The 25,549-nt window shown below is 39.8% G+C and overlaps 2 protein-coding genes and 1 long non-coding RNA gene across 7 annotated transcripts in view; 1 reads left to right on the top strand and 2 right to left on the bottom strand.

The window, feature by feature from the left end:
• Nucleotides 1–504: 504 nt before the first annotated feature.
• Nucleotides 505–6,503, bottom strand: LOC118242260. Its single transcript, XR_004776712.1, has 2 exons — nt 5,458–6,503; nt 505–1,416 (listed from the first exon to the last, which is right to left on the bottom strand). It is a non-coding gene; the product is annotated as an uncharacterized LOC118242260 (long non-coding RNA).
• Nucleotides 6,504–7,947: 1,444 nt separating this feature from the next.
• foxo4 (forkhead box O4) lies at nt 7,948–12,849 on the top strand. 2 transcript variants are annotated; one of them, XM_027012978.2, is made up of 3 exons: nt 7,948–10,307; nt 10,549–12,017; nt 12,215–12,849. In XM_027012978.2, exons 1-2 carry the CDS (start codon nt 9,876–9,878, stop codon nt 11,989–11,991), a joined length of 1,875 nt encoding a protein of 624 aa, XP_026868779.2. In that variant the 5' UTR covers nt 7,948–9,875; the 3' UTR covers nt 11,992–12,017; nt 12,215–12,849. The 2 variants fall into 2 exon arrangements, with proteins under 2 accessions (XP_026868779.2, XP_026868778.2); XM_027012977.2 differs by having other exon boundaries at nt 7,949–10,307; nt 10,549–12,012.
• A 4,991-nt stretch (nt 12,850–17,840) lies between these two features.
• Nucleotides 17,841–25,549, bottom strand: part of si:zfos-80g12.1 (sestrin-3) — a 13,951-nt gene continuing 6,242 nt past the window's right edge. For 3 of the 4 annotated variants that reach the window (XM_027012990.2, XM_027012991.2, XM_027012993.2), the window contains exons 2-9: nt 22,715–22,903; nt 22,271–22,453; nt 21,810–22,040; nt 21,481–21,595; nt 21,122–21,249; nt 20,680–20,846; nt 20,449–20,593; nt 17,841–20,247 (exon numbers count right to left, since the gene is read on the bottom strand). In XM_027012990.2, the coding sequence (XP_026868791.1) occupies nt 20,158–20,247; nt 20,449–20,593; nt 20,680–20,846; nt 21,122–21,249; nt 21,481–21,595; nt 21,810–22,040; nt 22,271–22,453; nt 22,715–22,903 (1,248 nt within the window). In that variant the 3' untranslated portion in view covers nt 17,841–20,157. Of the gene's footprint in view, nt 20,248–20,448; nt 20,594–20,679; nt 20,847–21,121; nt 21,250–21,480; nt 21,596–21,809; nt 22,041–22,270; nt 22,454–22,714; nt 22,904–24,294; nt 24,458–25,549 lie in introns of all 4 variants that reach the window. The other variant, XM_027012994.2, reaches the window with a different exon arrangement.

Genomic DNA, 25,549 nt, shown 5'->3' on the forward strand with positions numbered 1-25,549 from the left:
CAAGAAGAACAAACCATTCTCCAAACAAAAAGCATACTGTACATGAGCTGTCTACAGTGATGTTGCGGAATTACATACTGCATAATAAACTATCACAATCGGTCAAAGTATATTATTTAAGAAGTAATTAAAATTGCTGAAATGATTTCGACTTTTCAAAATTAAATATCTAAGTATAGTACATATATTTTATTTGTACAAACGGCAATGGATTCCAGCACATTCCTAATGACTACACGCAAACAAAAATTAAGACAGTTGAACATAAAAACGTTAAACATATTGTACACCAGCATTTATCAATAACCTTTTATTGACAACAATGTAAAGATAATTGCTAGCTTGAGTTCTTTGGGAAGAGGGGGAATTACCAAGATGGATAAAGGCATTAGTTTTATAAATTGAGAAAACAGCAAGAATTGGATAAATAATCTTAAATAAATAGCCAGAGGACTCAGTAACAACATAGCCTACAGCAAACAGACATCACATCACAAAGATACCAACAGTTCCAATAGCTTTATTTCTCTGTAAAAATCTTTTAAAAATAGTGCTTAATGTGTGCTAATTATACTGCTAACAAATCAAGGCATTTAACTATAGTGCATTTACACTTATATTGAACCAATAGTACTAAACATGCTACAAAAAAGGTAAAATTAGGAAACCCAAACAATACACGTTCAAAACAAATAGAAAAAGATGCAAACATTTTGGTATATAATAAGAGCAGTTTACATCAATATCTAAAGGAAAAGATTAAGATTCATGAATTATCGTGGTAGACTTTGATGTAACCTCGCTACCAATGTCAACACATTGTGTCTCATTTGTGGATATGGATGAACTGGAAGAGATCGCACCCAGTTTCGTTGTGTCTGGCTAATTAGCCTATAAATGCTTTTCACGTGTTTTAATGTAATGACTATAACTGGCCTAACAAAAAATAAACTTGCTTAAAGAATGTCAAGGCTTTAGGGGGCGTGTAGTTTTTGAATCAGGCTGGCACCTTACTAATTAAGTACAGCATCAAGTAATAGACTTGTAGCCATTTCAGGCAGAAGATCCACGCCGTTACGTTTGAGAGCTGTTATGTACCTCCGTCCACGCTTGGAGGCCGTAACAAGGAAATGAATGATAAGTGGCTAACGGAATGGATAATAGAACTGGTAAAGAGTTTTAAAAAAAAATAAAAAAATAAAAGTCTCTTTCTTTGGTGTATAATACAACAATTTTTTAAACAAGGTCTCACACACACACACACACACACACACACACGTCAAAGCCACAACACAGCCAGAATATCAAATGTTTATGCTCCATTTCTTTCTCCCGCGATGAAGCATTAAAATAGGCGGAGCGGCTGGCAAAACCCGGCGAGGAGTGGAGCGGAGTCACGAAATCCCGGCAGTGAACCTGGAATAGGCACAGAGATACAAGACGACACACACCTTTCTGTAAATAGCTGACAAGTCGGATAGTGGGCATTTTGACGACGACCATATCATATTTCAGGTTGAGGAATCATTTTTAGATTTTATGAGAGCTGAGCGGAGAAAAAGAATGTGGACTCGTCGTGATTGGATGGCCTTCAACAAGTTGCCCACTGGGTCGTCCTCTAATTTGCTCCCAGTGCAGCCAATAGAGGTCTATGTGCATGTGGGCCTTACAAATAGGCAAACATCTTTTGTGTTTGGCATCTCTGAAAGAACCATTCGTTTAAAGTAATTGACTAGCTATCTTATTAGATAGTCTAGGTAGCTATACACAGTGTGTACAATTATTAGGCAAGAGTATTTTTACCATATCATAATCTTTATGCATTGTTTCCAACGCCATGCTGTATAAACTTGAATGCTTTTTGGATTTAAGCATATCAGATGATGTGTATTTGTGTAATGAGGGAGGGTGTGGCTCAAAACGATCAACACCCTATACCAAGGTGTGCGTAATTATTAGGCAACTTTTTTCCCTCAGGCAAAATGGGCCATACAAAGAGATTTAACTGACTCTGAAAAGTCAAAAATTGTAAAACGTCTTTAAAGGGGATGCAGCACTCCTAAAATTGCTAATATATTGGGGTGTGATCACAGAACCATCAAGTGTTTTGTTGCAAATAGTCAACAGTCTTAAGACTGATTAGTTGAGAAAAAAAGATGCTAATTAACTGCCAAAGATTTTTAAAAGAATAACCGTGAAGCATCCAGGAACCCATTAGTATTGGGGGGGGGGGGCTGTGGTTGCTGCTGCACAAAATTTGATCATCCACAGATTAAAAAATTGACAGACTCCATGAACAGACGGCTTGTGACTGTTATTGAAAAGAAGGGTGGCTATATTAGTCACATTTATTTATTTAAATGTCAAATGTTTATTTGTAAATTGTTTCTCACTTTAACAGATGAAAATAAATGAGATGGGAAAATATCAGTTTTTCATTTAGTTGCATAATACTTCTGCACACAGATATTCTCCTAAGAAAGCCAAAACCTCACTTTTACTTTCTTAAATATTCAGGTTTGAGGTTTATTAACATTTTGGATTGACTGAGAGCACTGTATTTGTTCAATAATAAAATGAATCCTAAAAAAATACACCTGCCATGGTTATGTTTGTATGTAGCAAGGTCAAAGTAAAGCTACACTGTTAATCTATAGAGATCTAAATATCAACTCTTAGTCCATTGTTCTTGAGATCCACAGGGTGATTAAAAACTCAGAAGCCACCTAAATATCTTCCCCTTGTGATGTTTGTTATATTGATCTCATCAATACCTTTATGTAATAAATAGAGCAACAGAAAATGAAATGAAAGTTAGCCTCTCATCTTGTAAGGTTAAAAATCTTCAAGTGGAAGGAATTGCGTAACCATGTAAGACTGTTCATGAAAAATATAATGCTAAAAATTATTTTGATATATCATTACTCATTTACATACATAACAAGCATTCACTTACCATGTTTCAGCAAGTCTAATCTCAGAAAAAGGTTCACAAATTCTGTGGTAAAGTATCATCACACGTGCATACATTTTACTGGCAGCATTGAGATCACTAATTGATTCACAATTCACAGTAATGCTCAGGAACCTTCTGGACATCTCTAACATTTCATGGTACTGTCTTTTGTTCACTTTTCTTGTTTACAAATTGAGAGGTTGTGGAGGGATGTGTACACTGGCGTGTAGGATCTGTTTTACATTATCTTCAGAAACCTTAATAGAGATGATCTTCTGAATCCAAAGGATTTTTATATATATATATATATATATATATATATATATATATATATATACACACACACACACACACACACACACACGTATACATTTTTAATTAATTTATTTTTTTTAAAGAGGAAACACAATATTAATTTGTTCCCATCATCTTCAACCATCTGTTAGGTGCCCATGTAATTGCTTGCAATTATTTTTTATCGTTGGTGTTTCTTGGTCTGCCTAACAGGGAATCACTGTCCTACAGAGTTGTAATGAGCCCCTGCACAAGCTTATGAGTAATTTAGATACTCATCAGTACTGCATTGTATCTCAGTTGAATTTTTACTGAATGTTAAATTTGGGAACAGCAGCAATTTCAGTGTCTAAAATGTTGCAAATTCTAAATTTGACAAGTTTTCAGATACTTACATATCAGTGCTGCACAATCAGACTGGTCTATCTGAACACAATCCAAATCAGTAGCAAAAGCAACTCCTTTGCATTATTCACGTTTCTGAAAAAAATCCTAGGTGGTATGAAAAAACCCCAGAACATCTTAATTTAATTGGGCTAGTCTGGATGAAGAGTTCTGGTTGGTGCGTGCTACTCCTGAATGAATTCCTCATTAGGTCACACAAACATGTATAGTCAAAAGCCTCAGATCAAGCCAAATCTAGTGTTTGTGCTCCAAACAGCTGCTAGCAAATCCCTTTCAAAAGGTAGTTTCAGCAGATCAAAGTATTTGTTTGACTTTGGGAAAGTTTACTCCACATCAAAGTATCTCTGCAACACATTCCAGCCCACCCAGAATTGCAATAGAAAGCCTAGGATATTTGAAGAGCCTACATATCATTAATTAAACATTTTTTCAAAACAAAGAATGACATGTAGAGCTGTAGTAATTAATTGCCTTAATTCAATAATCAAAACATAAAATCTATTTCAATAAATCTACAAAGGAATACAGTGAGCCTGCACTGGTCATCCAGGACATCCTTACTGTCTTCATTGTGTACTGGCCAACTGACATTGTCTAAGATGATCCAAGTTAACAGATTTTTTAAACAGGAACATATGACTGTAAACATGCTTATTCTACAATAATACTATACAAAACCCTGCTGATAAGATTATCAAGTCATCCAAAAAGGCTACTTGCAACAAACGCCCACACTGATTCTCTATGGATAAGTGTCACGATTTAAAGTGAAACAAATAGCATGATTTACTAAAATTGAGTTCAAAACCATGTTGAATTTCAGATAATGGTTTATAGGTTATTCTACTAGTAATTTTTCTTGTCCAGATGTTTCAGTGTATTCTAGTAGTTTTATGGTTTAGAATACTATATGATTTTCCTTTGTTCTTTTATGTAAACAGAAACCCATTTCTTTCCTCTTTCCCTCTGTGGAAATCGAAGGTTTATGATAGTTACTATTACGGAGATTATTTGGCCCTTTTAATCTCCAATCTGAGGATTAATTGACGCTATATCGGTGTGTCCAGATTATGTCTCTGTGCCATCAACCACTCTCCTAGTGGTTGGGGAACAAAAAAAGGCTGTTTGAAATTTTTCATAACTAGTCTAGCAACAAGAATCTAAATTACAGTGGCAGTGGTAAAGGTACTTGACTTGTAATCGAAAGGTTGCTGGTTCAAGCCAAGTTGCCACTGTTGGGCCCCTGATCAAGGCCCTTAACTCTCAATTGCTCAGTTATGACTCAGTCATAATTGTAAGTTACTTTGGATAAAAGGGTCAGCTAAATGCCATAAAACGAATTTCACTGAGAAGCACCTTAAGCACTCATCACTATGAGACTTAATTTCTGCAAAGGGAAATTCAGTACCATGTCATGCATTCTTGAGGTGGTCCATATAAAAATTCCTATGTAATGGGCAAATTAATATTGTAGCAAAATCTGTTTGAGTCTGTGGATCTTTTAAATTATTCGCATTGTATCCTTCCCTGGGAAAAGGTATGCTATTCAGTTGTTTACTCTTAGTTGTACCAGAAATCTTCCAAAAACTCAAATCCACCACCAAGTCCAGTTTGTGATATACCTCCAAAACCAACCTTCGTAACTCGGCTGGACTTTTATGGTTGCCTTATTAACATAACACATCTTAACTTTAGTCATATGGTACTGAAAAGAATTCGCCAAGATTCGAAAAACATATTTAATCAGGAAAGAGACAATTTTACATTTCTGCATCAAAAATATACACAGAAGAAAGTTTTACCTCTAGAGGCATCATGCTTCTCCGCTACACCAAATGAGCTCAGTCGTTGTTTCTGCTGCGCAGTAGGGAGGAATCTTTTATCCTGGCAGACATCAATATATGAGTACATGAAGAGGGCCGTCTCAATGGACCAAAAGTATGTCGTATAGACAGCTCTCTTCCTTTACATGACCTAAACAGTACGGCAACCTCCGCTAAAATTGAACAATAAATGCATTAGTTACACAAATCATTATGTTTCTTAAGGTTCAGTGTTTGGATAACGTTAGCTGTCCCCGTTATAGCGGCCTTGTAAAAGTGAGGCACGTTGACATGCATCCAGTTCCATACAAAAATGGAAAAACAAAAATATATATATTTTTAATGGTACTAATTCTTACAAGAAGAAAGTCGAATATTTTTGTAATTCTAATCACATAAATGGGCTTAACCTTAAGTAAAGTTTTCAAATAATTAGACACTGGCGTTATCGCTAAGTAAAACATAATGCGATTAAAATTTACCATTAGTGTGCTGCTGGTCCTCTCTTGTGCAACCAGGGGTTTATCTGCGAGACTCCACGATTTGCCCGCTGGACATTTGCCGCGTTTAAGCAGCCATGCCTATATATTTTATTAAAGTAAAACAACATAAAACAACTTACCATCGACTTGGACGAGCCTAAGCCAGGCAGAGTTGAGCTGATTCAGAGTTGACTGAGCAACTGCAGATATTGATGCTGCACGAAAGGCAAAGTCAAAGTCACAAAATATGTTTCATTGAACATCAGTGATATGATAGTTATGCGTTTTTGGTGATGACCAAAAACGAATGAAAAGAAACCTATGGTTGATCTGCGATATCCCGTAGAACACGCGAAAGTCCTTCGCTTCGCCATGTTACAGGCCTTTGCTATCAGTTCGCGTCCTATCGACCTATTATTTAGTCGCGTCTGGTCCGCCTTGCAGCTCAGCCCCTGTCGACCAATAGCTCATGAGCACTGCATTAGTGTCGCCCACCTCATTAATACTGACTGGAGGAAGAAATCCATAAACAAATCTAGAAATAAATAAAAGTAGAAATAAATTTACTTTGGTATTTCTGCTCACATATAAGTACACATTTATTCATTTATTTATGCATTTGTATGACACACACATTATATATATATATATAATATATATATATATATTATATATATATATATATATATATATATATATATATATATATATATATATATATATATATATATATATATATATATATATATAAATGTCCTCTATGTATGTATTTATTTCTGTTGCACATTTATTTATAGTTTTATTTATTTGTCACATTTCTTCCTCCTTATTAGTGCTAGACATATAGTTTTATTGAATTAATGTTTTAAGATACTCAGTGTATTTGCCCATATAAAATAGTGCCGCACCAACATATTTCAATATTTTTTAAATTAATTAAAACATTCCTAAACCTAATTGTTATTATTATTATTATTATTATTACGCTCTATATCCTACTTTAGACCTTATATCTTACTTGAGAACCGAAGAGATCAAGGTTAATGCATACAGACGGTTTGGAATAAATTTTTTGGCTCTTTCCCCATATAGCAGCAGTAAGAATCTGTGTTTTAAACAGGCAGTCAACGAGCAACTGTGTACATTTTCGAAAGATTAAATGTAGGCTATATTAACATCTTTAACCGGTAAGGCTATTCGCGTTTACAGTCATAACTGCATGGAACGAAATGTTCCAATACCACGACCCATCTGGAGCTCAGGGTTGCATCATGCAACGTGTCTTGTGCCGCCCACCACTGGCAGAAGAGGCGCTGAACACAACTGCTTGTGGTGAATGTAGTTTTTAAGGAGACCTAAAGGAGACTGTAAAGTTGGCACAATTCAACACAACAGGAAGTTTACTAATGGAAAATACGATGCCAAGTACCACCAGCAGCAACAGATCAGATGAAAGCGTTTGTCAACACCAAAATGTACTGTGACATGCTCTCATAGACAAAGATTAGCTTCAACAATGAATATACGATATAATAAGGGTCTCAATACGCCTATATAAAATTAATTTCGAATTCGGCTAAATAATTTGACATTCCAAATATTCTTTCTAAACCACCTTTTTGTAATGGTTAACACGGTGTTAGAATATATATTTAGTTCAATGTAATTAACCATTAGCGTCCAATGACTATCAGAAACTGTCTGTATGACCGTATACTAACTTTTAACATAACCTTTAAATGTATCTAAAATAGCATTTCTACAATATTTAATTGTGGTAAAAATCGTGATCTATCAGTAGATCAGATCAGTTCAGATTATAGCACAAACTAACATTCTCATCGCCGCTGTGATAACACTTTTTAGTGCTCCTCTTATAACTTATACTGATGAGACGAAAGTGTCACAACGATCGCATAGGGGATCTTAAGAGCTTTCTTAAGATTCCTACCACACCTGTTTACAGCAGAGGCGAGTCTAATTTATCACATGGCTGACTGCATTTCCCGGCAACCCCCTTCACGCAAGCGCAGTACTCGTTGGCTGGCAGTGGTAAACAGACGTCAGAAGGGAGTCTTCGCCTCGAGTCAAAACAAAACAAAACAAGATAGATACGATGAATGACTCTTTCATTTTCAGCATTAACTATACAGTGGGAAGGATTGAACAATAACTACGATGGGAAACCGGATTCCTTGAGGAAAGCTGCTTTCTTTCACTTCTGCGGAGGGATTTTAACTCATAAATTACTGGAGGAGTTGGCTAACTAGGTGGCCGTCTACTTTCTCCCCACGTTAAAACTATGATTGCGAGTTTTGTCGGGGTAGTCGAGTTGCCGACGGCTGAATTCAAGATGTGGGACTGAACGCTTTTACTTTCGAAAGTGTACGACGAACCTGATTTCTGCTGGAAATACGAAGTCTTGGAGGGACTTGTTCGGCGTAGTCGTGCCCGCGCGAGCATCGTGTGTAGTAACGTCTGGAGAAACATGGCAGATGGTGACACGCGCCTGCACATACGGCGTGTGGAAGCGTGCAAACTTCAACTTCAACTTCAGCTTCAACTACAATAATACGGACTGAGAGATATTTTTCGTCTGGGATCAGACCTATGAATCGCCAGTGACCGTCGGGACTGTGACATCTGTTATATATTCGCTTTTTAAAGGCTATGCTATTAGTTGCTTAGCAAGGCGCGCACAACATATACACACAGGCGCATGGTTAGTTATTTTATTCGCTTTTTGGCGAGTACCAACGTGAAAGCATCGGCATAAAGGCTCAGTTCTGACATTTCTATTGATATTTCAAATAATACCTTAAATTGATATTTTAATTAAAGATTGGACTTCAGAGTAGACTGACAAACGGTCGGTTGGTTTTGATGCACACCCTAATAGTTCGCAAACAAATAGTTTACATTTACTTGGAAAAACTTTTTAAAGGCCAATAGACAGTGTTTTGTATTAAACAGCGGGCTTTTGCATCCTTAGATTATTGAAAACAGTAGATTATTTCAAGGGTTGTTATAAAACTTGTCTTTTATCACTATATATTGAACATCTTTCAGGTAAATGCCCTTTTCTATAGATTAAGAATTGAACATATTGCTATATCAAGTAGTCTATTCGCTGCTACAAATGACAAGTGTGGAAGGTAATCCTTTGAGTTATTGCCGTGTGTGCAAGTGGGAATTTATTATATAGTGTGGCTAATTAATTATTGCTTCCACATATATTTTTTCTTCATTATATGAGTTTAACATTTTATTTCCCTGGTATAAGCTCTGCTGATGGTTGAGTCTTGTACAGTTATAGTTCAGATCACCCTGACACTCATGTCTTGGTGAAGGGATGACTTAGTCTCATTTTTTATATAACACTTTCTGATAGCAATCCAGATGTTTCTGTGTATTCTAGTAGTTTTATGGTTTAGAATACTATATGATTTTCCTTTGTTCTTTTATGTAAACAGAGACCCATTTCTTTCCTCTTTCCCTCTGTGGAAATTGAAGGTTTATGATAGTTTCTATTAAGGAGATTATTTGGCCCTTTTAATCTCCAATCTGAGGATTAACTGACGCTATATTGGTGTGTCCAGATTATGTCCCTGCGCCATCAACCACTCTCCTAGTGGTTGGGGAACAAAAAAAGGCTGTTTGAAATTTTTCATAACTAGTCTAGCAACAAGTATCTAAATTACTGGTATAATTTAGAGATCACTGCTGCATCTCTGTCACAAACCCAAACTTTAAATGAACAATCTAGCTAGAATAGGCTTGTTAAGTGAATGATAAACTAATATCTTTTGATCTATAGATCTGTTGTAATATTTTACTTAAAAATAGCACCACGTGCTTAGCAGTTAACCAGTATTGTCAGGCTCTCCCTTGAAATTCTCCTGAATACACATAACAATGGAGGCAGACAGCGTACCCCCGATTGACCCAGATTTTGAGCCACAGAGCAGACCGAGGTCATGCACATGGCCCTTGCCTAGACCCGACATCTCAGCTGTCAAAGCAGAGGGGACAGACGGCACTGAGTCTGCTGCTGGAACCCCACCTGCTGATGAAGATAAACAGGAGCCCCAACAAATCACATCTGAACCCGAAAAGGTTGCTGTCTCGGAGGGAGGAGTGGTAGCTGGAGTGGGTGGGGCCACGCCAAGAAAGGGCTCATCTCGACGCAATGCTTGGGGGAATCAATCCTACGCTGATCTGATAAGCCAGGCGATTGAGAACTCACCAGAGAAACGACTCACTCTGGCACAGATCTATGACTGGATGGTTAAAACTGTGCCGTATTTTAAGGATAAAGGAGACAGCAACAGTTCTGCTGGATGGAAGGTACAGATCATTTCAGACTAAAATTTTGTAGCCCCACATAAATTAATTGGTGATCACTCTGAATAATATTTCCATGTCAGTGACATTTTTACATTAGAAATACTGAAAACCTTATGCCAGATTTATTAGTGCTGTAACATGTAGACTCGAAATTAACCAGTAACTCTTGGCTTAACTCCCATTGTTTCAAGACAAGTCACCTCATAGTTATTTATTTTGTTGTTATTTTGTCTCTACGCAGAACTCAATTCGTCACAATTTGTCCCTCCACAACAAGTTTTTGAGAGTGCACAATGAATCTACAGGAAAGAGCTCTTGGTGGATGCTTAATCCTGAAGGGGGGAAAACTGGGAAAGCCCCTCGTCGCCGTGCTGCCTCCATGGACAATAGCACTAAATTGCTGAAAAGCCGTATGCGGGCAAAGCAGACCAAAAAGCAGGCAGGAGCTGGTGGTGCCATACAGGCTGAGGGCGCCTCTGGTGCAGGGGGTGCCGACAGTCCTGGTCCTCCATCTCAGTTTGGAAAGTGGGGGGTGAACAATAGTAGTCCATCATCCCGAGGAAGCTTGGATGACCAAGACATGTGGACAAGCTTCAGGCCACGTACCAGCTCCAACGCCAGCACTCTGAGTGGAAGGCTTTCACCAATTGCCCCAGGACAAGAAGATGAAGATGACTTGCCTGAGGATGGTCGTCTGAGTGGCTATCCCCCTGGCAGTCTTCCACCTACACTTACCGAGACCCTCATGGAAGAACTGGACCTAATTGACGGACTTACCTTAATGACAGCGCAGCAAGGTGGTGCAAGCCCAAGCACAGCCCCACAAGCTCCACCTACACCACTTCCCTCTGCATCTACCTTGCTGCCTCGTGGGTCTAACTTTCCCTCTTATCGTCAGATACAGCCAGTAAAGGGACCTCAGGGACCAACCCAGCCAGGGTCACAGAATTCAGTTCAGCAGGGAGGAAGCGCCAACACAAGCCCATCAAACTTTGGAAATTCACTGTTTAACCCACTGCCAGGGTCTGGATCTCGAAGTGGCTTCACTACTCATGTGCCCTCCAGTCTTGAGGCGTTACTCACTTCGGACTCGCCCCCACCAAATGATGTCATGATGACTCAGGTGGATCCTCTGATGCCCAGTCAGGGAAGTGCTAATCTGTTGGGTCTTGGGGGCCCCATATCTAGCAGCCAAGGCAAGCCTGGTCAAATGATGTTGGGCAAAAGTATGGAACCCAGCCCAGTAGGGCAAATGGCCCTTCAGCCTCAATCCCAGTTACAGCCACAGCAGCAGCACTCTCAAATGGGCTTTGGCATGCTGCTATCAGGCATGGGCCAGGAACCACCACAGCTAACAGCCATGAAGACTCCGCATCAGTTGCCAGGTGAAGGGCTACTTCAGCATGGATCTGTTCCTTCAGAAAGTGGGAATGGCGGTCTTCAGGGAATAAGCCAGTTTGGTACACCAGCTTGCTTTTTGCCCTCTCAGGACCGTCTCCCCACAGACTTGGATATTGACATGTTCACAGAGAACTTAGACTGTGATGTTGATTACATCATCAACAGTGATCTTATGGATGGAGATGCAATTGACTTCAACTTTGATCCTATTGTACCAGCTGCGCAAAGTTATCCTGGGCCATCAACCCCGCAGAGCTCGTCTCACAACTGGGTGCCCAGCTAACTCTGTTAAAGATAGGAGTAGGTAAGGTACATATAGTCTTTTTACATATAGTTTTTTTTTTTTTGCCTTCAGCCCTTTTGCCTTTTAAGCAAGAACACTAATTGCAAGTCATATACAATAGAATAATAAGCCTCTCTTTAAACTTTTTTTACCATGTCACTGTAGGGACAAAAATGTACAAGTGTAGGGTGTTTAATCACTCTTCTCTCTATTCTCATTGCAGGAAAGCCCTTCATCCCTAACAAAGTAACAAAATGATGGAAACCCATGTGGTGCATTAGCTAAAATGTTACCCCTTCAGGGAAAATTTTGCCCCCACATTTGCCATTGTACCTCAAATGCATTAATTATTTTGGTTTAAGAAACAAACCGACTTGGTTTTTTGGGGTGTGGGAATGGGGGAAGAGGGAGTGTTTTATTCAAGTGCCAATATAGATGAGGACATGGGCTATTGGACACATAGATTCCCAAATGTCTTGAATTTTTTTTTTTTCACACAATATTTGCAAGGGTTTTTCAGAGTTGCTGTTTTTTGGATGACAGAGTTGTTGAAGAGGCAAAATAAGACAGTAGTGAAGAAGCACAACTAATAAACTATTAATCATGTTTATTACAGTACTGCCTTCTACTAATACCAAAATAGCACAGGACTGAGATGGTACTCCTCTTCCTTGAGCTAAAGGCAAAACTAACTTGGCCAGGGGGAATCAAACTTTGCAGGTGAAAAAGAATGGAGTATCAAAATCAAATAATGCTGCATTGATCACGTCAGTGGATTGGTGGATCGGGTGCATGACCCAGCTCACTTGTCTACTGTGACCACCTCCTGAAGGCAGCATTACATCACAGAAACACTGTCAACAACAACACAATCTTCACCATAGAGATTGAATAGAGATGGTTTTACTGAGCCTAGATCATAATGTATAGTTGGACAGTGAAGCTGTGCTCAGATAGCACACACTCAGTGGTACGAAGTATACTCATGTTTTATTTCTTAGAAGGAGGAGGCAAAACGAAGTTAAAGTGAAATATTTCAAAGTGGTTTGATTGGTGTTTAATGGTTTAACTTTTAATTTGGCATTTGCAACATCTGCTCAGGAAAGTGTTTTCCCCTTGTGTGCTGAAGAGTGGAGGCAGATCACTGAGTGAGACTTCAAGTTTGATGACTTATTCTTAAATTGTGTTGTTATTAACAGTATGAAGAAATGTGATTATACACAGGGCATTTTGATTTTACCATAGAATTTTACTTACTCTGTTTCTGTGAATTTTTACCACTCTGCCAGCAATCTGAATGGCATAGTGATATCAGAAATTGAGTTCCCTTTTTCAGGATGCAATATTTGAAGTTTTTGTGTGATGTTTGATGTTTCTAGTACTTTTAAGCGCTTAAATTCAGCAAATGGAGAAAAGAATCCTAAGTAATGTTGAATAATTTCATTCAAAGCTTCACTTGTCAGCAAATGCTACACAAAAATATGTTCACAAGACATTTTCTCAGTGATTATCTCATGTAGTACTAACATCTTTTGTATAAATTTGTTAAAGAGAAAAAAAACAAACAATTGAGTATGTTGACTATAGTTTTAGCGTCCAATTTAGATGGGGCTATATTAGACAAATATTCATACTAATCAGAAAATACACTGTTAATGTGTTTTTTAAACTGCATAAATGGTCCGATAATTTTTAACGGTCATTTTCTATGTAATCTTTTATTTTTGTAAAAGATGAAATGCATGTAGATTTTATACATAACCAAAGGAACACTAAGAACTGCATGCCAGCCTGGGAGGGCTTGAGATGATAGTATTGCAGTGTAGATAAGCTTTACACAATTGAACCCACTCAGAAAGGATTTAATTCCTTTGTCAAATAAATGGATTGCATGGGTGCATTTAATATAACAACAACATGCTTTGCAAATTAGGATTTTCTATGTGATATCTCTATTTGGTAATGGCAAAGGCAAGGATGATGCATTGAGCTCTATCACACTTGCCAGACAATTCAGACAATTTATATGATTTCATCTTTATATTAAAAAAGGAAAAACAAAAAAAGCTAATCAAAAGTGGATGATTATAATGCAATGTTTAACTCTCAGGGTTAAAATTTATATATATATATATATATATATATATATATATATATATATATATATATATATATGGTTAATGATGTAATAATAATATTAAATACTACTATAATAATAATAATAATAATTAAAAAAAAAAAAACTTCCTGTAGGAAGAGGCAAGATAATCACTTTACAACTCATTGCTGATTTTTATAAATGTTACCCAGCCATCACTTAAATGTTTTAATATTACAGAAGTATGATTTATGTTCCACTTTGAGAAATTATATAATGTATGCATTTACCGAATTTAGATTAAAAGTTGTAAACTGCCAATGGACACTATAGCATGTTCCTCTGGAGCAAATCATATTGCTCCTTACTTTTTTAGCCTGATATTTTCATTTAATTGGTTGATTAGGTTTACTCCTTTAGTTTAACTTCTGCATTCACATTGTTTATATGGATTGGACATTATTCATCATTTAACTGTAATAACCTCAGTATATTAGATTTGAACTGTTAAAGCAGTTCTCTGTCTTTGCAGAGGATGCGTGTTCCTCCTATTGATCGGTGCTAGATATTATCTACAATTAAGAGGGCCATATTTTTAGATTTTAGGGCCTTGTATCATTTTATGCAGCACATATTCAGTACATTTTCTAAAATGTAGAAAATAGATAAATTTACCTATATCATAATCCCCAAATATAATGAATTTTTGTAGAGCCTAAATTTTGGAAAGCAGAGGTGGGTTAGCCATTGAATGAGTCTCTCGCCACACATCAAGTAATAATGCACTACATTTCTTGAAATCAGTCCTTTTTTTAAAAAAAAAAGGAAATATAGTGTTATTTTGTTATGGCTATTGATCTGTATTTCAATTAACCGTTTACATCATTGCTCTCATCTTTTGGGCTTTTGCTTGGTCATGCATGTGTGAATGTTTCTGAGTTTGGAATGATGGTGATTTGATTTTGTGGTTACATTAGTGAGTGTTGAACAATGTGCATTATGAATGACAAACCATTAGGCTACATTTAGACAAGCAGGATGTAGTGCAAAAATTTAATTTGTATGTTTCTATGCTAATTTTAAAGTAATCACAATTGAATTGGTTATATTCAGTCTCTGTGATTATATTCAGAGTAAGATGTATTACAAACATGAAAAATGGAACTGGGCTGCCTGTCAAATTAGTCTTTAGGTTTGATTACAAAGTGACTGACAAACTATATAACTTTTTTTTTTTTTTTTTATAGTGGGTGTAGTGACTAGCAGCATTTTTATTTGAAGTGTTCTGTTGCGAGAAGCTGGTTGGTTGGACATTAGGAGTGAAAAATATAGAAGTCCTAAGAGAGAGGGCCTCAAACATTCTGTAGAAGTTACTCTATCTTGACTCCAGATCACGTTTTTCTTTTTTGATATTAGCTTTTTCATGTTTAATATTAATTCTTATAGTTTTTCCTCTTTTCTCCTGACAGATCCAGTTTAACTAAATGTTAGTTTATGGATAGGATTGACTCATGAGTTTCATTTGTTTTTAATGGGGGAGGGCATTGTAAAAGATTGGTGAGTTGTGCATAGCCAATTTACTGTACGTGTACTTTATTGCTTTGATTTGTTTTGTGTTTTCTTCTTTTTCCCTGCCATTCTTATTTCATTGTTAAGTTAGCCAGAGGTGACTGTGAAACCAGTCAAGGATAACCGAAATAAACCTAATCTGTGTAACTCACATTGTCGTTTGTGGTTATTTCAAATATTCTTAGTATTTTAATGGTACATTATTTAAATTATGGCATAACCTATTGGTGATTTGCAACTATAATTGTGTAGTTACTTAAATTAATGTACATTTATCTGATGCTTTTATCCACAGCAATTTACAATTATGAATGAGAACAACTTGAGCGATTGAGGATTAAAGACTGCTCAGGGGCCCACAGTGGGCCAATTTGGCAGTGGTGGGGGTTGAACCAGCAACCTTCCAATTACAAGTCAAGTACCGCAACCACTGAGCTACCATTGCCCCACCTGTACCAATGTAGTGTCACTGGATGTTTCCAATCTGGGATGAAGATTAGCTGAGGTGGGTTCAGTGTCAAATCTCTAATGGTACATGTATGTGACAACCTGTGCTACAGGCTTATTCTTCCTTTGTGCATTGTGTACTGTATTGAATCTGTTGATTAGAGAGGTGGAAATGAAAGAACTCAAATCTTATTTCAACATCATTACATTATCTACAGCATGTGAAACTATCCCAGGTGGTGTCTCAAAATTTGGTTTAAAATTTCACCATCTTGCAGTTCCTGAGGTATTTTTTCTGATGTCTTAATTTGACACTAGTGATGGCAATTTTAAAAAATCTAGATCTGCTTTAAATGTCATTGTGAGCTTCGTGTTCAGGTGAGGTTGATGTCCTTTTCTGTTCTAAGGAAGAACTTTTTTCTTTGCTGTTTGCAGTAAACGAAACATTTGTGGTGTATTAAGACAGCCATCAGACATGGGACTTGGGACAAAGTCTCAGTCCCTGATGCATCAATGGCATCTCTACTGGTGCTGTTTATGTTTTAAAGACATTGCAAATAACAGGTAAAAATAATCCTCTACATACAAAGCATTTAAGCATCTTTAAAACTGATGTAAAACCAAGCACCCTCAAAATGAATGTGGCATTATTCAAGAAGACCAACTATGTGATTGATAGTATTTGAAATGAACAAATACTTTGGTCATTGCATTACTTTAGCTGAAGTTAGGAACACTGGCTCACTGGAAACAGGAAAAGGATTCGGGGATTAAAGGCCTCAACAGAATAGCAATCCTAGCGCTACACTACATAAACCTAAGAAGAGAGAAATGACCTTAAACCTGCAGACAAAAAAATCCGTTAATAAATATGTATTATTATACTTTAATAGTAGTTAAATGCTCCAGAAATTGAGCCGCTGCTTGTGCAGAAGTATGAGGGCATGTCATGACGGAGCAGAATGATCGACAAAAGTTGTCGCTAACTCTGCCTGGTACATCGGCAGGCTTGGCATTGTACGCCAAAGTTAGCCCCTCCTAACTCAAATCCAACCGAAGAAAACGTCAGGGGCGGGCGGAAAGAAGATATTCAAACACCAGAAAACACCATCATTCTTTGACTGCCGGTTCATCGTAAATAACTAAAAAACATGAAATAAAAAAAAAGATATAGATTATGGGGGAAAATTACAGGGACTTTAACGTCTTTCCGCTGCAGCTGGCATCCAATTATTATTTTTTGCCCCTTTTTCCATGTGTGAGAAAGTCAAGCGCCTACCACAAGATGGCAGGAGTGCCTCAGTGGTGAGGAACAACGAGTCTGAGTCACAGCTATTGTACTGGAGCATTTACATTCATAAACTTGACATGAAAGTACAATCTGCCTAGTTTTAACAAACCAAAAGCATTCAGATAAAAATAAAATGTACAGCCAGGGATCAAGAGTCAGGAACACATGTGGAATCAACACAACAGGAGACACACAAGTGGTATAGCATATCTTTATAGAAAAAATAAGCTCATATTTGAAGAAACTTTTTTTTTGTGTGTGATTTTTGCTAGTTTTGACCTTTTTTTGTTTGTTTGTTTGTTTTCATTTATTAATCCTACATTTACGTGGTAAATATCAACTTGTCTTTCAGGTCTCCTTTTCCGTGGCACAGTTTAGTTCTTCCATCAAGAGGAGGGTTTGTAAAGCAAAAAGGGGGAAAGAGTTCTCTGTTGCTCTTCACTGTCAGACAAGGCTATCAGGGAGAAACAAATCAAGACATGCTGATGGTATGACGGGTAAACAACAGCACACGTAAGCTCCGTAAAAATGTGGAGCAGCCTGATGGTGCAGAGGCTCGGTGCTTCTGCTGCTGTTGTTGTGCGTTGGCTGGTACTCCAAGGCAAACCACTGAACAGTCTGTACTTGTGAGCTCCTTGGTCGCAGATTTGTTTGACTGCCAAGTGCAGGAGCGATAAACAGTGGTGTCCATGCTACAAAACAGGGCTCAGTTCAGCATGCGCAAGCTGCAACTCCAGTTGTTCCAATGACACCACCAGCCCAAGTTTGTTACTGATATAAGCTGAAGGCACCGCGCTAATGAAGCTGTCTGTGGCTCATCACAAACCACGCAGTCCAGGACTAAAGGATACAGTCTCTTGTCTGAAAAGTTTTTAATCGGCATCTAGGAAGTCAGCCCAAAAAATTTAGCACACTGAAATTCATACTTTGTTTTGGTGCTCTTCTGATATGCACTTCTAATTCTCCCAAGAATCCCACAGTGCTATACTAAATGAAAGCTGATGAGATTCAGCACCATCTGTCCAACCCCAAACACCTCCAACAAAAAAAAGAACAAAACACAGTCACTGGCTAGGTTTAGAAAGGCAATCAAATCATTAATTACCCCCCCTTACACATCTTATCTTGACATTGCAACACTTCAGTTCTAATCCATATATTGTCTAAATTCCTAAGTCTTATCAGATTTGGAAAGAAAAAAAAAGGACAAAAGGAAAAAAAACCAAACCCAAACAAATCTGATTTGAGTACTACACGAACTCTGAACATAGCCATAGTGATATAGTATAGTAATGCAATGTGTTTGAAATATAAAAAAAGAAAGAACAATGATGGTGCCCATATTTCTTTGCCAAATGTACCTTACATGAGCAGTAGAAAACTGCAACTCTTCAATACTATCATGGCTTGACCTAGCCAAATAATCAAGTTTGGCCTTTTCCACAACCAAAACATTTAACATAACTATGGCATCAGTGTGGTACCAGTGAAACTAGGCCTCACCAGGTCATTTGTTCCAAAAACAGTTACAGCTGCTCAGAGGCAATGCAGGTCACTTATGGGGTTTTGTGCAAAAAGTCCAGTGCAAGGAAACAAATTGTGCAGGTCAATTACAGGAAGCATCACGGCAGGCTGACCTTTGACCTTATCACAGATGGCAAAAATATAATTGAACCGTTTTGCAGATCAGTTTTTTAAATCCTTCATTTGACCTATACCAATATGTTTCAACATTAAAACAAGCTTATTCTAAGCCCCATAGTCAGTGGAGTGCACATCATAAGGTAACTACATTTGTAGTAAAATTCCTAAAATGTGTCAGTCATTTGAAAGTTCTGCCAGACTCTTCTGAATCCCAGATTTGTGTCTACCATCTTCATTATTCACATTAATGCTGGATAAGTCAGCAGAACATCTGGTAATTTAAAAGGAGTCATATGAAATCACATCCTTTTATGATGGTTTTCAAGATCAGTTGGATGCTGCTGTAAGAGTATTTGGTGCCCAAATATGATTATCTTAAAAGTGCTATTAAAACAAATTCATAGCCACATAACCTTTCCCACATTGTCTGTTGTATCTTGTTCTGAACATAAAATTGAAATATTCAGAAACCTTGTTAAACATTCTATTATCATTTGTCTGTTCACTTAGCCTCAGTAAACACAGACCTCTGATTTGGGAGTTCGGTCACTTGTTTTTGCCTCAATCTTACCACTCAATACTCTACAGCTGAAACTGACACTTCTATTCTCCCATTCAAGAATCAACAGACCAAAAAACCCCACAATGATAAAAACTATTCACAATATCAGTAACAACAACAACAACAACAACAGAATAAAAGTAATTGCACATTGGAACAAACAAGGATATTCAAAAAGAAACGTAAAAAAAAAGAAACACACTGGACACACATACATGTGTGCGCACATATACACACACTCACACAAAAATGCAAGAAAGTAAGAAAGGAGCAAGGGAACAACATGCAGAGACAAAAAAAGTAATAGTTTTTTTTCCAAGATTTTTCACAGCAGTACCTTGGTTCACACTTAAGTAATCTCTGAAAATGAGAACGTATAGGAGCCATGAATAATGAGAGATATTGCTCTTCACCAGCCTGTTCAGCTTTCGCTCTCATTTCCCCATCCATCTTCTTCCCTTGCCTGTCCCCACTGGCCCTGGCTCAGGTCTGTCTTGTACCGTAAGTGACTGTGCGACTCCCCCCCTGCTCTCTCCGCGCTCCATGGCTGGGGTCCTAGGCGATCATGTACTGCGTGATGGCTCTTAGCGCATAGAGCAGCTCCGCCTGGAGCCGGGCCTCCATCACCAGCAGGTTCACATGGACCTACGGCAGAGAGGCGGAGGAAACACAGAGGAAAGCCCCTTATTCAGATTAATTCAATATGCATACATTGTAGTTTAACATGAGAAAATATTTTAAATGGAGCTCAGTAGTGAGAGCAGTACAGGGCTTTTTTTTTTTTTTTTTTTTGGTACTAGCAGGTGATGTGGGGGGGTGGGGGGACTGGATTCCTGATGATGATACCTTCTCTGAGGCTTTGAGAGGAGCCCAGGGCAAGGGGTGAAGAGGGTTCTTGGTGGAGTCAGGGTAGCAGGCCACCGCCTTAATATAAAGTTTCAATCCACGCTCTAGCAGATGGTTCACCTCTCCGTAATCATAGTCATCATACCTGTGGGAAGGTGCAGAGAGTGGTTAAAAAGTAAAAGCATTCGTACGCACTCCTTGAGCTGGACTACTGCTGGATGTCACCTGTACCTAATTCCATAGATGCAGTGGATGTAGTTCCAGATGGCTCTCTTGAGGTCAGGGTCATGGGGGGAGGGCAGAGAGGCCACACTGCGGAAACGTTCGTCCAACAGGTGGCCGATGTCTGAGTAGAGCCGGTTCACCAGGGAGAAACCGTGGTCCTCCCAAGAGTAGTCCTGCAGGCAAATGCATAAATGCATCACAACAGCATTCGCCACCCTGTAGTTACCTGAAAGATTATGAGCGTATTAATCCAGCCTGGGACACACGCAGATAATTCTGTAGACCACATGTTCAAATAGTATAACAAAGGAAACCTAAAGAGACAGCGCAGTCTTCCTTTAAGGTTAAGGAATGGAAAGTCTAGAATTGCCCGCCTGAAGCAGCAAGGGTGTAGGCTGGAAGCGGGTGGTTGCTCCATTGTAATCCAATGCTGCGTCAAAGCCCTCACCTGCACCCGGAATACTTGGAAATGGTCCTCCTCCCTTCGGGCAAATTCCTGGTAGCCAAACTCGGGGTCCATTACAAAGCGGGAAGGGTCCATGGAACACATCACCTCCTCCTCCTCCTCTTCTGCGTCTGATCCCAGAGAAGGTGAGCGGACAGGTTAACCGTTGTGTAGAATTCAGGAAGGACATTAGTCAGTTTAAAAAAAAACAACAACAAAAAAACAAAAACAAAAAAACAACAAACAAACCCAAAAGCCAAACAAAACATGCACTCCTCTTCAGTGCAAATGTCAACACTGTGTTTTGATGTGCTCAGGTCATGCTACACTGAGCCAGGGGCTGACAGTAATCCGCAACGCACCTATATGCAGGAGCGTGTGAGACTGTAGGTTTAGATCTCCTTTTCTTTCATTCTCCTCCTGTGACTTATGGATTCCTTCTCGAAGGCAGGCCAGCTCACAGCTCGAGTCAAGGGACTACACAAAGGAGAAAAAGATCCATTATGCATATTAGCTTACAACACTCCACAAAAAGCCTCAGAGACAATGTCAAGTCTCCCATTTACATAAAGTATTTTTTGTACCCAGACTTTATACGAGCTCTTTTTAAAAAAAGTGTCAAGCAACTGCTGTGGGTTTTCCTAAAAATAGAAACCAGAGACAAATCCAGGGGTTGAAGCTGCGCCCTTACCCGCCTGCGGGGTGCTCGCTCTGCGAGAGGGACAGCGGCGTTGCCGTTGGCAGCGTCGCAGAGGCAGTAGCCTGGGGGCGTCCCACGAGACGGCCTGGGTCCGGGGGTCGCATCCACCTCAGCGGCCGAGCCGAAGACGAAACTGCAGAGCGCGTGGCAGTGGGCCAGAAGCACCACGGCCTGGACCAGCTCAGCCAGGGACCAGCAATGCTCGCCGGGCTTTAGCAGAGCCTGCGGGGGCAGCACAGTGTCAGGGGTCCAGAAACAGCTTCCCTCCCCTACCCGTGTTCACTTACAAACACCGCCCACATCCACTGGCAAACACCACCAGTGGTGCAAACAACGATTCTCACTTTGGTAAAATTATTGCCACATTTTGAGTTTCTGTTTCATTCCAACACTGCAGAGAGCCGGTAGCTTCTTAGCGGGCGAAGGTGGCGCTCATGTATGTTGTGCCATACCTGGATGTGTGAGGGTGCGGTGAGCCAGGGCTGGTGAGCCAGCACTTTGTTGATGTGGTCGAGCTGGCGGAGTCTGGCTGGTGCCGCCTCCAGCCCCTGCAGCCATTGTGGGTCACCCCCGTCCCGCAGGAACTGAGCCGAGTGCAGAGACACCAGGTAGCTGCAGCGGTGCCGCGCTGCAGCCTGGAAGACACCCACACACGCGCATGCATGCACACACGCACCCACATGTTCCTTCTGCAAATGCCAGCAAGTGGTTTTAACTACCTGCTTCTTGAACGTCAGCCTCTCTTTCTTCTCATTGCCATCTAACAATAAGTAAGCGATTCACTGATTTGTTTACTGTGCACAAAGGATGAATGTGTGGCTAAATTGGACTCCTTTAAATGTTGGTGTATGAACAGGAATGTAAACCAGACTACAATGGTACAACAGCAAGCTTACCATGATGGCTATGTAGTGGCGGTAGTGATGGGGTAGGGGCCCGTCCATGTACAGGATGTAGTGCTGGGTGCGCAGAAAGCTCTCCAAGTACTGTGGGTGAGAGGCCATTTGCTGTGATACTGTATCTAAATGCCCCCTGCTGGCCCGAGCTTTCATGCACAACTCTTTCTCAGAGTTCACCTTCATCACCTACGCAGAGGAGAGAACACTACTGTGAGCTAGGCACAAATAATGCAGCCAAACACAGAACAAGGAAAAGTAAGTGAGTACAAACTGGCTGGATAAACCTCTTGCATAAAGTATCAGTGAAATAAGACAAATGATGCTGCCTGTGATCTGAATACAACTGCTTTCATGCCACTGCAAAAAAAAACTGAATTTAAAAAAAGAACACACACACACACACACACACACACACACACACACACACACACACACACACACACACACACACACACACACACACACACACACACACACACACACACACACACGCCTCCATTTTGACTGCAACCCATTTTACTCAGTTTGGGCTGGACTGCAGCACACTAGCTGGCTCCAAATGGAGCGTTATAAAATGGTAACGGGCCACGGCTCTGCCAGGGGTAATAAAGCTTCAGTCTGTCTCCAAGGAGTCCTGTTGGACTCCTGAAAAAGAAAGGGAGAAAGAAAATAGAAGCAATACCACCAGTAGCATCCTTCCCATAATTCCAGGGCCAAAGAAAGGGGAAGAAAAGCCAACCGACCAACCAAATGTCCCCTGTACTAGATCCTGGAGGCCTGTAGTCAGGAAGGAGCACACAGAGCAGCCTGCATAACTAGAGTTTTTAAGTCATAAAAGACAACAGGCATGGCGGGCGTCTGCCTACCCGGTCTTCTGCACAGCTACAGAGAGCAGACAGACAGAACATCTCTGATTAAAGCCATCCTTGCTTGCAGGATGTATGCTTTAGGCAATTGGTTCCTTAAACTTTGAGCATGACAAAAGAGAAGACAAATGCTATTCTGACATTACAGCATTGCAAAGGAAATGGAATATCTGGTCATGCCATCCTGTTATCGTGCGAGTAGCGAAGGCCAGATCATGCCTCCTGACTGTAGTGCGCTTGGCTGGCTCTGAGTTTGACCACGCATATTACAGAATCCTCTCCTTAACTTCCCCAATCTGTCCACATGCACTACAGTGCTCATACACGCAAAGATGCATGACTAAGCAGTTGTCCCCCCCCCCCCCCCCCCCCCCAATAAAGGGAGAGAATGAGCGGAAACAACGTGAAAAGGGAAATGTCAAAAGCACAGGGAAGCGGGGCGTCTGAGCGTAGCGCTGGATGGGTGGGATGCAGAACAGTCTGGCCATTCCCCTGACCCCCTGTGATCATTAACTGAACATCATTAACAAAACGATCCAGGCTGCAGCGAAGTTCCCAGAATGTGCTGCACCCTGAGCCCTCCGGGACTAGAGCTCTGTAGCCCTGGGCTAGACCATTTCAAAAGATGCTAGACATGTTAATGGCTAAAAGCTACACAAATATCGTTGTTATTCTTATTGCAGTTATTATTGAAACTAAAACGGGTCTTGCCTCTCTTTCCTGGTATGTGAAACAGGAGACAGGGGCCTCTTGCAGCCAAATGTTTCCCTGCCAAAAGCACAGCAGTGCTGGCAGCAGTTATTCCTTCGAGTAAACCACTGCTCCACTGGCCTGGACGGCAGGCCGACATGGTGGGAAGGAGGTTGCTTACACGCTGGGGGTGGGGTGGAGGGGGAGGACAACCACGGCTTCTGACTGAACTCGCACATGAATGGTGTCACGTATTTATCAGCCTCGTTGTTGCAACACAGCTTGGAGAGGACTGACTGTCATAGGTGGCGAGTGTTACTCCTCATTTGGGGACAGGTTGAAATATTATTATTATTATTATTTTAAATAAGCCTGCATTTAGTCACAAAAGGTTAGGGGAACAAACAAATGCTGCGTCCCCATTCCCTTTGTTTTATTTCTTTAGCCATCCATTTTATTTATTTACTTAAGTCTCATCAGTTTTGCAAACAAACAAATTAATTAAGTAGCGAGGCCAGGCCTAAATCTCATTATGCAGAGCAAATTCCAAACTCCCAAGCAATAAGCCGCACTACCGGAGACCGTGGCCAACGTGGGCGTCCACATGTCCACCCGAACACTGATGTCTCCCTGCTCTGCCCAGCAGAGGACAACTTGCCGGTGTCAGAGCAGAATCGGGCAGTTAAAAATATCTGAGTGAGACAGCTGGGATAGCAGTTGCATAGATAAGAGCTAAAAGGCATCTCTCTGTAAGAGACGACAGGCAACAAAGTGCAAACGTTCTCACCGCCGCTTAGTGAAACAGCTGATAGTGACCTCAGGTAGAGCACTGTTAAAACAAAGCTATATTCAAGCCCTCGGAATATACAAGATTCTTCATGTTAGCGAGTCCCCTGCTTGTCCCCTTTTTCAAACCACCGAGGGCAAAATGGATCACAGGAATCTGACTGCGGTGATACCTTGGAGGTGCCGTTACACCGACGTGAGGTCAAGCTCAGCATAAAATGGGTTACCCAGAATGACGGGCTGAATAGTGCAAACAACGACTTCCGTTTGGAACAGCAGATTTCTGTCCTGCAGAGTATTAGAGCTCAATATTCTACAGAACAAAAATGATCTATTGTTATTCCAGTTTTTGAACCATCTAGCCCTAAAATTAAACATTCAACCAAACATGCCTCTTTTATATGGCTATAAATTTCAGAATTTGCACAACTTGATTTAAACTTGAATTACAGCTACAATATGGAAAAAAAAGTCAAAATTCAAGTTTACC

The sequence above is a fragment of the Electrophorus electricus genome, chromosome 12, assembly GCF_013358815.1.
Source record: "Electrophorus electricus isolate fEleEle1 chromosome 12, fEleEle1.pri, whole genome shotgun sequence".
Lineage (NCBI taxonomy): Eukaryota > Metazoa > Chordata > Actinopteri > Gymnotiformes > Gymnotidae > Electrophorus > Electrophorus electricus.